Below are 16,374 nucleotides of genomic sequence, written 5' to 3'. Positions count from 1 at the left end.
GAGAGCCCCTCACGCCTGTATCTACCTGCCTTTTAGACAACTGATGCTTTAATTCCCAATTCCAACTGTCTATCAAACTATTACTCTGAGCAGGATATCTCTCTGCCCATCCCTTTACACTATGGGGTGTAAAGTATGTACCTTGGTCTGAAGAAATGTCACTTGGTGATCCACATTGGTATAATATTTTCTGTCCTGTTCTTTTATAGTACTCTGAGCATTTGCATCTGTCTCTGAGTAAGCAAAGTCTACACCAGAGTCAGGATCTATTCTTGTCAAGACCCCTTGGATATCAGCATCTGACTCACTTGCCACTTGCTATGTTCACAGTCTTTCCGCCTCCAAGGTATCTGAAACAGCCCATCTGCAGGCTCTGTCTTTTTTCTTTTTTTCTTTTTCTTTTGGCAAACAAAACAGTTCTTAGTGGCAGTTTATGCTTCAGAGGTGCAGGAGGAGTATGTCTAGACTGAGTCCATCTCTGTATTGCTGTAGTCCCTCAGTGCCACTCATATTATGCACCCAGGTGGCCTCCTCAACCAAGCACACCAGGATATCCATTAGTCAGTTCCAACCACCTTGTGAACCTGCTAGTCACTTCTTCCTACGGGCATCACCATGTCCTACTGTAATGCATCCCTCAAATTCTCATAGTGATTCCAATATGGCCATGCCTCATAGGGGCATCCCTTTATTAGGCCAGTTTTCCATTCCCTTAAGGCCAGGCCATTGGACACCACCGAGGAGTCAGTAAAAGCTCAAACATAGGGGCTTTTTATCATCGTTCATTTCTTCTGTCATTTGCTAGGTAAACAATATAATTCAGCTCACTGAACTGACTGGGTTTTTTTTTTTCATTATTACATTGGATTCCTACTCAAAAGGAGGACCAAAAAGTCCTGCTGAACTAATTGGTTTTTACCTTCTTCGAACAATATGGTAACCTTCCCAACAGGATGCGGTCCGTTCACCTTGGAACTGCCATCCATAAATGAAGCAGCTCTTTTTTGGTCAGCTGAAAAGCTGTTTACAGGGCACTATCCATAGAATAGACTCTGGCAGTTCCCTCATGTGTTTCCATAGTCAGTCCTTGGAGAAAAGAGTACACCTGCTTGTGAATCCACTGAGTAACTCTGCATTCCTCTGATAACATATTCCTATACAAACCATTTCCATTTTATTATGGAACTCTACTGGCCACTGCCCTCTCCATGAACATGTTTTTCTGACCTCACCCAAGACGTCACTGATACTTCAGGTTTTAAGATTATTATTTATTTTTTATTTACAAAATTTTTAGTTGTGCTTAAATACACATAACATGAAGTTTACCATCTTAACTATTCTTAAATGTGCAGTTCAGTAGTGTTAAGTATATTCACATTGTTGTGCAACAAATCCCTAGAACTTTTTCATCTGGAAGAACTGAAATTCTATACCAATTAAGCAATAGCTCCTCATTTCTCCCTCCCTCCACCCCTGTCAACCGCTGCTCCACTTTCTGTTTCTATGAACTTGACTATTCTAGGACACCTTTTATAAGTGAAATCACCATACGGTATTTGTCTTTTTTGTGAATGGCTTATTTTAAATAATTAGCATAATGTCCTCCAAGTTCATCCACATTGTAGCAGGTGTCAGCATTTCCTTCCCTTTTAAGTCTGAATAATATTACACTGTACATATATACTACGTTTTGTTTATCCACTAATCTGGCAATGGACACGAGTTGCTTCCACCTCTTGGCTATTGTGAATAATGTGGCTATGAACATGGGTATAAAACATCTGAGACCCTGCTTTCAATTCTTTTTTATACATACCTAGAAGTAGACTGCTGGATCATCTGGTACTTCTGTTTTTAATTTTTTGAAAAACCACCACCCTGTTTCCCATAGTGGCTGCACCATTTTACATTCCTACCAGTAGGTGCACAAGTGTTCCAGTTTCTGCACATCCTCCCCAACATGTTATTTTCTGTTTTTTTTCTTTCTTTTTTTTTTTTTTTTGATAGTAACCATACTAATGGGTGCGAGGTGAGAAGATTATTTTTTTTGTCCTTCAGTTATAGGGACAGTTGCAATTAATGTTCAATAGCAAGCTACTAATTGCCCCTCAAATGGAAATTCTCTAGTCCAAGTCCCAGGAGTCACTACTGTGGAGTGTTCACAAGCTTTTGCTATAAACCTGTTTATACTTCACATAGGTCTCTGGTACAGAGGATTCACTCATACCAGCATTCAAGGTTTTATTCTATACTGTGTGGGCTCAGGCAATCTTTTGTGAAAAGAAATTTTAATTGAAGTATAGTTGATTTACAGTGTTGTGTTAGTTTCAGGTGTACAGCAAAGTAAATCAGATATATATGTATGTCTATATGTGTGTGTGTATATATATATATATATATATTCTTTTTCAGATTTTTTTCTATTATAGGTTATTACAAGATATTGATAGTTCCCTGTGCTGCACAGTGGGTCCTTGTTGTTTATTTTATATATAGTAGTGTGTATCTGTTAATCCTAAACTCCTAGTTTATCCCTCCCCCTTTTCCCCTTTGGTAACCATAAGTTTGTTTTCTATGTCTGTGAGTCTATTTCTGTTTTGTAAATAGTTCATTTTATCATTTTTTAAGATTCCACATATAAGTGATGTCATATGATATTTGTCTTTCTCTGTCTGACTTAGTTCACTTAGTATGATAATCCCTGGGTCCATCCATGTTGCTGCAAATGGCATTATTTCATTCTTTTTATGGCTGAGTAATATTCCAGTGTGTGTGTGTGTGTGTGTGTGTGTGTGTGTGTGTGTGTATGAAGATATGCCACATCCATTCATCTGTCAATGGACATTTAGACTGCTTCCATGTCTTGGCTATTGTAAAGAGTGCTGCAATGAACATTGGGGTGCACATATCTTTTTTAATTAGAGTTTTCTCTGGATATATGCCCAGGAGTGGGATAGCTGGATCATATGGTAACCTTAGTTTTTTAAGGAACCTCCATACTGTTTTCCATATTGACTGCACCAATTTACATTCCCACCATCAGTGTAGGAGGGTTCCCTTTTCTCCACACCCTCTCCAGCATTTATTATTTGTAGAATTTTGAAGATGGCTATTCTTCTGGTTTGAGGTGGTACCTCACTGTAGTTTTGATTTACATTTCTCTAATAATTAGGGATGTTGAGCATCTTTTCATGTGCCTGTTGGCCATTGTATGTCTGCTTTGGAGAAATGTCTATTTAGGTCTTCTGTCCATTTTTTGATTTGGTTGTTTATTTTTTTTATATTAAGCTGTATGAGCTGTTTTTATATTTTGGAAATTAATTCCTTGTTGGTCGCATCGTTTGTGTTCAGGCAATCTTACTTGTTCCCATTTAGCATGTCCTATTAATGCTGCTTAAGGAGCAATTTCTGTCTTGTGTTTTACAACAGTAGGTAGGGGAAACATTCCTCAGTCAGATACAATATCCATCCACATAATACACTCAGGTAAAAGAGACAAAGAGACCCTATCATTTCACGTAAAGCCTGTTTAAACATTCCAATTCTCATCCAAACCTCCACTTAAATTCTATCAACCCTTACATTTCTATATTCTCTCAATCTAATTGCAGCTCCGGGTACAGATCACCAATGGGTTTTGATACTTGACAAGGGACATGAGGCTCCCTTGTCAAGGAGTCCCAGACCCTTGGGACTGTTGACCATTTTACCCACTCATAAGACTTTGTGTCCCCAGCAGGTGTCCAGCTAAGGGACATAGGTAGTTGGTATGAAGGTGATTGTAGTGCAGAAGTAGTTAAGTGAATGGATTCTGGATGTATTGTGGGATCTGGGACTGATTATATGGGGAGAGGGCATTGTGGTAACTGGAGGAAAAAGGAATCATTCCCCAACAAGCTACTATGTCCATCAACAGAAAAATGGAAAAAAAAATATTTTGGTATAGTCATACAACGACTAAAAAATCAAAGAAAAAGTGCAATTACTGGTGTGTACAATACATGGATGAATCTCAAAAATATACTGAGTGCCAGACACAGAAGAGTTCATTCTATATGATTCCATTTATATAAAGTCAAAGAACAAGCAAAACAAAATTATGCTTATGTAAGTCAGAAAAGTGGTTACCTCTGAGCGAAAGGTATTATTTTGAAAGGGGCATGAGGGAACAATTGGGGGTGATGGAAATGTTATAGATCTTGATGTGGGTCATCCATGTTTACATGGATGTACACATATGTAAAAATTAATTAAGCAGTAAATTTAAGATTTTATACATAAACTTGTAAATTTTGTGTTTATAAGTTAGCCCTCAATAAAAACATTAAAGGTAATCATTCAAGGAATAGATATAGAAAACATAACTTCTTCCATATTGTTAGAGGAAAAAGAAAGGAATAGTCAAATCATGTGATACCAGAGATGGCAGGAAAGATGGAAAAAAGAGGCAAGAAAGGCATGGTTAACAGACGGCACACAATAAGCTGGCAGAAAAAATTCTGAAAAATATTGAGCTACATGAGTGTCAGACAAAACAAATTAAGGTAAAAAAATATTATAAATAATGAGGATCATTACATAATAAAATCATTCACCAGAAATACATAGCAATTCTCAATCTTCATGCATTTAACAATATAATCTTAAGTTACATGAGGCAAAAATGGACATAAAAATAAAGAGAAATTAATAAATCCACAATTATGGGAGTTTAAAACAGTTCTCAACAACTCTATCAAATAAAAAATAAGTTAGGATGAGGAAGACTTGAACATCACTATATAAGGAAAGAATTCTACCCCAATATTTAGAGAATATACTTTCTTCTCAAGCATACGTGGACTATTAGACACACAACACACACACAAGCACACATATACTTCAGGTCGTAAAGCAAGTTTCAGCAAATACCAACGTATGGATATCATATAGAGCATGTTAGAAAACCAAAAATATCCATATGTTTGAAATTTTTAAAACATACTTCTTTATAATTCATGAGTCAAGAAATGATGAAAATGAGAAAATGTTAGGAACTGAACAACAGTGAAAATAACCATGTATCACAGCTCAGGGCATGCTGTTAACTAGTACATGGAGAGTAAAATTTAAACTTAGATATAACAATCAGAAGAAATGTTTTTTGAAACTCTTAATGCGCTAAGTGTCTTACCTAAAAATCTAGAATGAAAATAATACAAATTGTAAATCCAAAGAATTATGGAAAGGAAAAAAGACAGTAGCAGCAAATAAAATCAAAACAGAGGATCAGCAAAGAAAAAGTGTAGTTCTTTGAAAAGATAAAAAACTTCTGGCAAGACTGGTCACAAAAAAAGAAAGCAAAACCGGACAGGCTATTGATAAAATAAATTTTCAAATTAAACAAAGATGGATAACTTTTAGAAAAAAGTATATCCTACAAAGACCAAGTCAAGAAGAAATTTTTAAAAATCTGAATAGACTGAAAACTAAAAGAAATTTGGGCAAAAATCTCCCCAGCTAGGTATGGGGAAGAAAATTATTGGCTAATACCCTTTATGCCCAGAAATGTAAAATTTCTAAGTATGAGCAAACAAAATTCGTTAATATATTTAAAAATGAATACATCCCAACAGGTAAGTTTACCTTAGAAATATAATAATGATTTTAATAATAAAAATTTGTTACTGCAATTCCTCACATGAACTGATGGGATGCATTTATACTTTAACTTCCATTTATGCATGCTAAAAAACTCTCAAAGCCTTAAAAGAGTACCCATTAAAATCAGAAACATCATAAAAATGCCTCCTTGCAGTACCCTTTTCAAGATTATATGGCTATTGCAATAAAAAAATGTAACACATAATATATATATATACACACTCCCACACAAAGTAAATATTAAAAAAAAAAGTGGCTTTAGACATTACTATCTTGGGTGAAGATAGTTCACCAATTTACTTTTCATACTTATTTCCATTCAGAGAATATCGTGAGGAACAAATCTGAACTGTGTAATTCGTTAGAATGAACCCAAAATGTTTTGTTTTCCTGAGGTGCGCCTTTCTTTCGCGATGAAGCGGTAAAGTCTTTAGTGTCCTATGCTTGCTTAGGTGCTACTTTGGCGAGTGTCCTAGTGCTGTCACATTTGCCTTTATTTTGTCCCTCAGGTGACTTTCCGTTCAATATTTATCTTAAAGGGCAGTTTCAATACTACATAACTGAGTCCTTTGAAGGTTGAAAAATGCAAGAAAACGGTGCAGGAGGGAAAGATGGCACATCCAAAGAATGACTCCCTCTTCTTCCTATACCACCAAAGAACCCTCCACTTATCATTTTCTCTCTTTCCCATTGGCAACGCAAAACATCTTATTCTTAACACATTTTACGTAGAAACTGCATTTTAAAACTTTAAAATTATTATTCCATTTTTTTCAACTACTTTTTCTGTTTGAATATGGTTTTAGGTAACGTGGATTGGAACGCATTAAAATTCCTCTCATTAAGAGCAATGGGAAAAACTTTTTTTCAGGAGTGACTGAAAGAATTCAGGCCAAAGGTAAACGAGTGTGAAAAAAGTCACAAAACCGCCGACTTGCCTCGTTGCCGGCGGGACGGCCCTCCCCGCACCACCAACCAATCACAACCAGCAAGAGCCAGCCAGGCGGCGGGAACTAGACCCGAGAGGCACAAACCGGAGCATTCCGCCTGCGCAGCCGACTTGTGGTTCCGGGGTTTCCGCGACGACGCGCCGCCCAACCGGTAGGAGCCGCCTTCGGCCAGCGGGGCTCGGAAGCCAAGACCCGTGCCTCGACTTCGCCGCCCACGCCACTGACCACCCGACCCGCAGACATGGTGGAAGTGGACCGCCCGGGGAAACTCTTCATTGGCGGGCTCAACCTCGAAACCGACGAGAAAATCCTCGAGGCCACGTTTGGCAAGTATGGCTGCCTCACCGAGGTGCTCCTGATGAAAGATCGAGAAACCAGCAAGTCCAGGGGCTTCGCGTTCGTCACCTTCGAAAGCCCGGCAGATGCCAAGGCCGCCGCCAGAGATATGAACGGCAAGACCCTGGATGGTAAGGCCATAAAGGTGGCCCAGGCCACCAAGCCGGCGTTCGAGAGCAGCCGGCGGGGCCCGCCGCCGTCCCATAGCCGCCCGAGGGGCCTGCTCGGGGACCGCGGCAGCGGCCCACGGCGCCCCCAGTCCCGGGGCGGGCCGGCGGACGACGGCGGCTACGCGGGCGACTTCTACCTGCGGTCCTCCCGGGCCCCGCTGCCTGTGAAGCGCGGGCCGCCGCCGCCGCGCAGGGCCGGCCCGCCCCCGAAGAGGGCCGCGCCGTCGGGCCCGGCCCGCAGCGGAAATGGTGGAATACACGGGCGGCCCCCGGCCACGCGGGGGCGAGACGGCTATGCCGGCCCGCTGCGCCGGGAGCCGCCGCCCCCGCGCCGGGACCCCTACCTGGGACCCCGGGAGGAGGGCTACTCGCCCCGTGACAGCTACTCGTCGAGCCGCGACTACTCGAGCGCCCGCGACCCCCGGGGTTTTGCTCCCTCGCCCAGAGAGTACACCTACCGCGACTACGGCCACTCCAGCGCCCGGGACGACTGTCCATCGAGAGGCTACGGTGAGCGAGACGGCTACGGGGGGCGCGACCGCGACTACCTGTATCACCCGAGCGGAGGCTCCTACCGAGACCCCTTCGAGAGCTACGGGGACCCGCGCAGCGTCGCCCCTTCACGGGGGCCCCCGCCATCTTACGGCGGCGGCCGCTACGACGAGTACCGCGGCTGCCCGCCCGATGCTTACGGTGGCGGCCGGAGCGAGCGCTATTGGAGGGGCCGCGACCGGGCAGGCAGAGCTGATCGCGGGAGGCTGCGGTCCATGGAGAGGGGGTGCCCGCCCCCGCGCGAGTCCTACAGCGGGTCCGGCCGCAGGGCCCCACTAGGCGGCGGCCGCCTGGGAAGCTGTGCGGAGAGAGGGGGAGACCGGAGCAGATACTAAGCACCAAGAGACTTGGGACCGAAATCTGCATTCAAAGAAGCTGCCGAAAAGTAGACTGTTCTATGGTAACTACTTAAGGACTAGCGCAAAGAAGAGTTGTTTTTACAAAGAAGCTGCCGAAAAGTAGAGACTGTTCTATGGTAACTACTTAAGGACTAGCGCAAAGAAGAGTTGTTTTTACGTTTGAAGAATTTCCTGTTAACTTTCTCTCCATAATTTTTTTTTTTTTGTACTCTTGAGAGGAAAAAGTTAAAACTTGTTTTGATTGCGTTTTGGAATTGTTAACGTTTCTTTCAACAAGTTCATTTAAAAGTATACGACTTGAACCTGCGTACTAGTTTTCTTATATTTCCAAGTAGAAATTCTCCTAAAGGCTTCCTTCCTTCTAAATTCACCTGATAAATGAGGCCTAAAGTTCTAAGATCTTTTACAAAGATCTTTCTGCACACCTAAAATGGAAAATTCGGTCATTCTGTCCATTCAAACCAACTAGATTTTTGGGAGAGGGGGAGGGATTGGTGTGTTTTACTCCTAAGATTTCTAAGTGTCTTTCAAAGTGAATCTCAGTGTTAACCGTATTAAAAACCAAACAGCCGACAGCAACAACAAAAACCACTTAGATCAGTTGTACATGTAACGAAAGAAAGTTCTATTCACTCAGTAAGTCTAAAAAAACAAATGGAGAATGCTGGCCACATTTTGCCTGTTTTCTTATTCTTTGGAAATCTGCAGAATCTCCTATTCCCTTACTCCCCAAAATACCATTCTTGTGTTGAACTAGGATGGAATACTATATTAAAAATTTGGCCAACCAGCCACAAAACTGCAAAACGCCCCTCATAAAATCAATTAATACCATTCCCTTTCACCACCAACAAATTTTAAAAAACAAGTAGAAAATATACCAAGGGTGGATTTGGGTATCCAGATAGCTTCGATTCCTAACTGCAAGCTACTTGCCCTTGGCTCTAGAGAATTGGAGAATTGGGATTCTTCCCCTAGGGGTGGAAGAATCAAAAGTAAGCATCATTAGAGCTCAGAAACTCAGAGGATCTCTGAGAGCTTGGCATTTCACATCTGAGGATCTCAGCCTGTTATGAGGTCCTCCTGTCCACAAAAGGCAAGGGCATGGGTTGAGTGGTCTATACTCTTATGGTGGGGAGAAGGGCTTGAGCAAAGATCACAGAGGCTTCCTCCAAAGTGGCTCAAGAATATGAGAATCTCCTTTTTTCACCCCAAGCACAGGGTAAGAAACACCTTTTCCATTTAGCTCCTGTGAATTCCTCTGTTTATCTGAAAGAAAGGTAATTGTACAGTCAAGGATCTCTAACGAGCAAAGACGGATCGGGTCAAAATATTAGGATCCATGTTCAGTGTTATAATTGCTAGAGAAACAGATGAACACCTGAACAACAACAAAAAGTCCTTAAAGAGACCTGAATGTAACACACTCACATATATGACTCTAAAAACATGATTTTTTGACAAAATAATAAAGTAGGTGAATTACAGGAGAGGCTGCAATAGTGGCCCAGAAGATCAAATGCAAGAAATAGCTCAACCAAAAAAAAAAGATCCACGAGTTAACCTGGCAAAAATGTGTAAGACCTTAATGGAAGAATTGCTAATTTTTGTTAAAGGACATAAAAGAAGCCTAAATAAATGGAGATTCATGTCTTGTCATGGTTCAGAAGAATTTATCATAACCGTTCTCAACCTTGCCAGATTAATTTGGAAAATCAGTACAACTTCAAGTGTAATTACATGATTTTTTTTTGCCACACAGCACCCCTCCCCTCTTCCCCAATAATATCAAATATTTGTGTTGATCAGCGATGGAATACTAAATAAAAGATTTGGCCAATCAACCACAAAACTGAAAAAAAAATTAATAGTTCCCATTCACTACCAACAAATTATTAAGAAATAGATTTTTTAAAAGACACTAATGGGAGATTTAGCTAATCCTAAAATTTATATGGTAGAATAAAGAGCAAGAAGAGCAAAGTAATTCTGAAAAAAAAAAATTAGAACTTACCCTACTGGATACCAAGACTTATTAGAAAATTATAGTAATTTAGTAAAGCTGTGTGACATCAACAGGCAAATAGAGACAGATCAATAGACCAAAACAGCCTAGAAACAGGCCAAGCTGTATATGAAAACATGGTATTATGACAGATAGCTTTAAAACAATGGTGAAAGGATGGACTTTTTTTAATGGCTATCTCTGCAAAAAGAGATTCCCTAATACTATACGCAAAAATACATTCTAGCTGGTTTGAAGATAAATGTGATGTGAAGAGGAAAGAAATTTAAACACTTAGAAGAAAATAAAATATATCACACTGAGGTATAGAGTTTCTTTTTAAGATAAAAAGCACAAACCTAGGAGGAAAATGTTATACTTTTCCACATTAAGATTTTTTTTGTGATAAAAGACACTGGTAAAGTGAAGTATTAAACCATAGATTGGAACAATTTATTTGCATTGAAATAATTTCCAAAAGAATACTTAGAAAACAATAAGAAAGAAAAAATACCAAGAAAAAAGTGGGCAAAAGAACTCATACCTTTCTGATAGATGTGTAAATTGACACAATCACTTTGGAAATAATCTTGGCAATGCCTAATAAAGTTGGAGGGAACATACCTTAATGACCCAGAAAATCTGCTTCAAGGAGAGGACCTAGAGAAATTTGCACAAGTACACAAGGAGATATGCACAGGATTGGTCTTTACAGCACTTTTTGAATGTTAAAAGGGTAGAAAGACCCTACTGGAGAGGGTCAACTGAGATTCATTCTTCGGTGAAGTTCCATGTAGAAGCTAATGTGAATCAACCAGATCCACATGTATCAACATAGGTAAATATCAAAATATTTGCTGGGTGAAAAAGGTAAATTCTGTAAATATAGGTGTGCTAAAAATAAAAAATATGATTGGAGTGATACACAAGAAGCTTTAGCTGAATTTGTAATGTTTTATCTCTTTAAAAGAGATGGATTTTAAGCAAAAATGACAATGTTACCTTAAATTTCTATGGTCTGGGGCTTCCCTGGTGGCGCAGTGGTTGAGAGTCCGCCTGCCGATGCAGGGGACACCGGTTCATGCCCCGGTCTGGGAAGATCCCACATGCCGCGGAGCGGCTGGGCCCGTGAGCCATGGCCGCTGAGCCTGCGCATGTGGAGCCTGTGCTCCGCAGCGGAAGAGGCCACAACAGTGAGAGGCCCGCGTACCGCAAAAAAAAAAAAAAAAAAAAAAATTTCTATGGTCTGCACATTGGCATCTCTTATTGTATAATTTCTAAATACTTTATAATACAAATTTTAATATGAAAAATAGAGCTCAGTGAGCACCAGAATATAATGGCTACTCAAAAAAATGTTAACTATTACTCTGAAACTGTCTTACCTTGACAGTGATTCTCCCTCCCAGATTTGTTCCCTCTGGGTGGATGACGCCTTATTCTGACTCAATTCATAGAACCCTCCTATTCTAGACTGTGCTCATGGCTAGCTCACGATAACCGCAAGGGTAGAACTTTTATATCTGAGAACCAAATCTTAGCTGATAGTACAGTTTTCCCTTTGATATTCTTTTTGGAGTACAATAGCGATGAAAACCTTTTTCCAGTTAACAGAATTGTTATTTCTAAGGAGTAATCTCATGGCTATTGAAACTACTAATAATTTTTTTAAAAGTGACATGCAAACATTTGGAAATAAAGACTTAGCCAGAGCTTAAATGAGCTCAAGAGATCATAGCTTACAATGGCTGTGGATTTCTCATGTACGTATATAACAGACCCAATATTTCCTCAATGGAAATTAATGTATTAGACCTATCTTTGTAGGAAAATAAGCAAGAGAGCTAGTCAGTTGAGATCTTGTTTATAATCACTTTCATGAGAGAGAGAAAGAGAGAGAGAGAGAGAGAGCGCGCGAGCGAGCGCATATCAAGTGTTTTGCAGGACTGACTCCCTGGGTATAATTTAAGGAATGTGCATCTCATAACCAAAACCTTTATGTTCTCTATCTTGAGCTTGTCTCAGCCTATTCCTAAGACCCCTTCTCCACATTCCTTCTGTCCAAAACAGGGTTCCAGAAGCAACCAAACTGTCCATGTGGCAACTGACAGCATTGCTGAATATTTCCCCATCAGGTGAGGCCTTAACATCTTCCATCTCTGATTGCAACCTGAATTCTGGGGTTCTCCTAGAGTGTTGGAGGGAGACTTGTGTCCTATAGGTCAATAGCTCCCCTTTTCCCATTGCCTCAGGACAGGTAAGATGGCAAAGAATTTTCTGCCTGTATTTCTCCAACCTGGGACCTCTCTAACATTTCTCAGCCTTAAGATTATGTGGGGTCCCTGCTGCCTCCCATTTAACCTTTACCTCAAAGGTTATGTGATTATCCTTCTATTCCCCCAGAGAAGTTTCCTTTTTGGGGACAGTTAACTGTGTCCTCCTCTTTGGGGCATATTCCCAAACTCACCAAGCAGAGTTAGCCTGTGTTGCTTTTGCTGTGCACACATGAAATCCAGTGATGGTGGAATTCCTTTCAGAACCTCTATGTTCTCTTTGCAGTGATACTGTTTGTGAAGCTAATTTCTCTCACAGTGTAGCACATCTAAATTCTTTAAAGATGATTCTGAGTCCAAATATTTTGTGGGTGACATTGAACATGGGTATCAAGCACAAAAGTAAACTAACTCTAGAGGATAACTACAGAGCAATGATGACCCTGTGGAATGTATTCAACTATCATATTTACAAAATACTCAAGAATAATGAAAAATCTGAGGATGTGTTATGAATTTTTAGGGAAGAAATTAGGAAAAACTAATATAGCTTCCTCATAATGTTTGGAGGCTCCTTGTTACAGTAGAAAGGTAATCTTTTTGTCATACGAATGAGTCCACATTCTGTTATTTTATGTGGCTTGGGCAATTATCTTTTAAAAATTTGACCTTTGGTTTTTTCATATGCAAATGATGATAATCATCTCATAAAATTGAGAGTTTAAAATAAGGCATATAAACACACAACGCAGTGCTGGGAATGAACGGGGTTCATGAAGTGGTAGCACCACAGCATTCTACACACAGCAGTAGCACGACTTTCCTTTGGAGTTTTATCATTGCCATTGACTGGTAAAATTGCTCATGTACTAGAAGTCTTCAGAAAAGTTCAACCTGAGAGTTTTATTGTATTTATTCAGGCTGTATTCACCCAACCTGAAATCTAGAAGATGTATTTGACTCTTTACAGCCCTGATTTATATTCTGTAGCCTCTGCCTTCTCAACTTCTTGACAGCTAAGGTGACCAAGAACCTCGATCAGCAGGCTCAATGTCCCATTCCTAACCAGTTTGAAGTGACATGTTATTATCAAGACCTTGATTCCTTCAGGGAAGGCAGGCAGGCGGGGAAGGGGGATGAAGTAGGTAAGGAGGATTAAGAGGTACAAACCTCTGTTTATAAAATAAATAAGCCACAGGGATGTAACATGCAGCATAAAGAATATGGTCAATAATACTATACTCGTTGTATGGAGACACATTAAGTTATTAGACTTAATCTTGGTGATCATTTCATAATTTATGCAAATGTCAAATCATTATGTAGTATACCTGAAACTAACATAATATTATACATCAAAATATTTCAATTTTTAAAAAGTGAGAGGTTAAAAAAGACCTTGATTCCTTCAAATCTAGTAGGATTTAGAATTATTACTCTCTGGCATAATTAGCTTAGACTTTATCTCATAAATCAGGTAGCTAGTACGATGCCTGGAGTTTAAAAAGTGTGGCTGTTATCGTTACTTACAGTTGACACAGAGCGTGGTGCACCTAAGGAAGTCCGTGAGTTGCAGTAGAGTATAGTGATTCAGAGTAAGTAGTATGGAATCTGGTAGACCTGAATTCACATCCTATACCCACCATTCACTCACTGTGTGATATGGGCCTGGTTACCTCTGCTTTGTTTCGCTTACCTGTAAAATAGAGATAGGAGTGCTCACCTTATGAGGTTGTTTGTTCACCTCTCTGTTTACTTATTAGATCAAATGTTGAGCCAGTATTTATGCAGTATCCACTATATATCAATCACTTATAATTTTATGTGAACGAGGCAAACAGCACAGCAGCAAATATACATGGCTGTTGAATTAAGGAAGATTCACAGAAACAGAGCAGTAGCAATTGGTGGTTGCCCAGATGCATTCTAGGGGAATGCACAGAGATCCAGCAGGATTAGACATTAGCTTTGGGAGAGAACTCCTACATTTGGGCTCTGGGGCTTTTGGGTTGCACAATATAGGAAGTACCAGCCCCTACCCAGGAATAGTTAGGGGTTAGGGTCCAATAGCAATATGTCATGACAGAACCTTCGCTTTAACCTCTTGTCACTCATTGCTTATGGTTGGGATTTGAAGAAGTTGAGGCCTTGATAATAAAATCTATCTACCTTACTTCAGACTGGTTAAGAAGAGGACACAGACCCCTGGTGGAGATTTTTAGCCAGCCCAGCTGTCAAGGACTAGAGAAAGCAGAGACAGTAGAATATAAATAAGGACTGCAAAGGTGTTACTGTGACTAACACTTCTTCTAAGGTGTTAGTGGGCTGGGGTGAAAGTCTTGGAATTGAAGCTGTATGACAGCAAACTAGTGGCAGGATTTGCTACATCAGCGTTCATGATTGTGGGACTGTTGTGGCAACTGTTGTCCAAGCCGTGCAGCTGACCAGGATTGATTGCCTTAAAAACTGGGCCTTAACGAGTTTCCACTGAACTTGCATAAGGCCAATCCTTTGTGTGAGGCCACTCTGCTGGGGATTACTTCTGGACAAGATGATCCTTAGCTGGCAGTGGAGACACTGTGGTGAACAAAAGTAGATATTATTAAGCCTCAAAGGGACTTAATGTTCAAAAGGGAAGGTAGACTTTGGTTAAAAAATGTAAAATTTTAACTGCGGTAAGCATTATGAAAGAGATGCATAGTGCTATAAGATGCTATATTTAATAAAGGTTTGGTATAGTGAAGGACATCAGAGGATGCATCCTTAAGGAAGTGATGATTGAATTAAGCTGTGACAGATGAGTAAAAACTAGATTGCTGTGAAATTTAAATGAGACAATATAACCCTGTTATTCTTTTTTTTAACTGAAGTATAGTTGATTTACAATGTTGTGTTAATTTCTGCTGTATGCAAAGTGATTCAATTATACATATGTATAAACATTCCTTTTCATATTCTTTTCCACTGTGGTTTATCACAGGATATTGAATATAGTTCCCTGTGCTCTACAGTAGCACCTTGTTGTTTATCCATTCTTTCAATAACAGTTTGCATCTACTAATTCAAAACTCCCCCTCTGGGCTTCCCTGGTGGCGCAGTGGTTGAGAGTCCACCTGCCGATGCAGGGGACATGGGTTCGTGCTCTGGTCCGGGAAGATCCCACATGCCGCGGGGCGGCTGGGCCCCGTGAGCCATGGCCGCTGAGCCTGCGCGTCCGGAGCCTGTGCTCCGCAACAGGAGAGGCCGCAGCAGTGAGAGGCCCACGTACCGCAAAAAAAAACACCTCCCCCTCCATCCCTTCCCCACCCTCCCTCCCCCTTGGCAACCACAAGTCTATTCTCTATGTCTGTGAGTCTGTTTCGTAGGTAAGTTCATTTGTGTCATATTTTAGATTCCACCTATAAGTGGTATCATATAATATTTGTCTTTCTCTTTCTGACTTACTTCACTTAATATAATAATCTCTAGGTCCATCCATGTTGCTGCAAATGGCATTATTTCATTCTTTTTTATGGCTGAGTAATATGCCATTGTGTATATGTACCACATCTTCTTTATCTATTCTTCTGTTGATGGACATTCAGATTGCTTCCATGTCTTGGCTGTTGTGAATAGTGCTGCTTTGAACATAGGGGTGCATGTATTTTTTTGAATTACAGTTTTTTCCAGATATATGCCCAGGAGGGGGATTGTAAGATCATATGGTAGCTCTATTTTTAGTTTTTTGAGGAACCGCCATACTGTTTTCCATAGTGGCTGCACCAATTTACATTCCCACAAACAGTGTAGGAGCGTTCCCTTTGCTCCATACCCTTTCCAGCATTTGTTATTCGTAGACATTTTAGTGATGGTCATTCTGATGGGTGTGAGGTGGTACCTCATTCTAGTTTTTGATTTGCGTTTCTCTAATAATTATATTGCTGGTTTTTTTGACATCAGGATAGTTTTTGCTGAAGTTTAAGCTGTACAGATGAGTGATGATGCACAAATGAATCACTAACATTAATGATTCATTAATGTTAACTAACATTAATGACTAACATTAATTTAAGAAGGCATACCTTAAGGTTGATTAACAGGGGA

The 16,374-nt window shown here is 40.3% G+C and overlaps 2 protein-coding genes across 2 annotated transcripts in view; both read left to right on the top strand.

Moving 5' to 3' along the window:
• Positions 1-6,751, top strand: part of NLRP14 (NLR family pyrin domain containing 14) — a 46,088-nt gene extending 39,337 nt beyond the window's left edge. Inside the window, 1 exon segment of the mRNA XM_067751671.1 lies at positions 6,538-6,751. Within this exon segment, the coding sequence (XP_067607772.1) occupies positions 6,538-6,751 (214 nt within the window).
• Positions 6,371-8,259, top strand: RBMXL2 (RBMX like 2). The gene has a single exon (XM_067751789.1). The coding sequence runs from the start codon at positions 6,838-6,840 to the stop codon at positions 7,987-7,989; it is 1,152 nt and encodes a 383-aa protein (XP_067607890.1). The 5' UTR covers positions 6,371-6,837; the 3' UTR covers positions 7,990-8,259.
• Positions 8,260-16,374: the final 8,115 nt, after the last annotated feature.

This window comes from Pseudorca crassidens, chromosome 9 (genome assembly GCF_039906515.1).
Source record: "Pseudorca crassidens isolate mPseCra1 chromosome 9, mPseCra1.hap1, whole genome shotgun sequence".
NCBI classification, from domain to species: domain Eukaryota; kingdom Metazoa; phylum Chordata; class Mammalia; order Artiodactyla; family Delphinidae; genus Pseudorca; species Pseudorca crassidens.
The sequence above is the reverse complement of the archived record's forward strand: the minus strand, read 5'-3'. Positions and strand labels throughout refer to the sequence as shown.

Coding starts and splice junctions, on each gene's coding strand:
- RBMXL2 (XM_067751789.1), top strand. CDS start 6,838: ATGGTGGAAGTGGACCGCCCGGGGAAACTCTTCATTGGCGGGCTCAAC.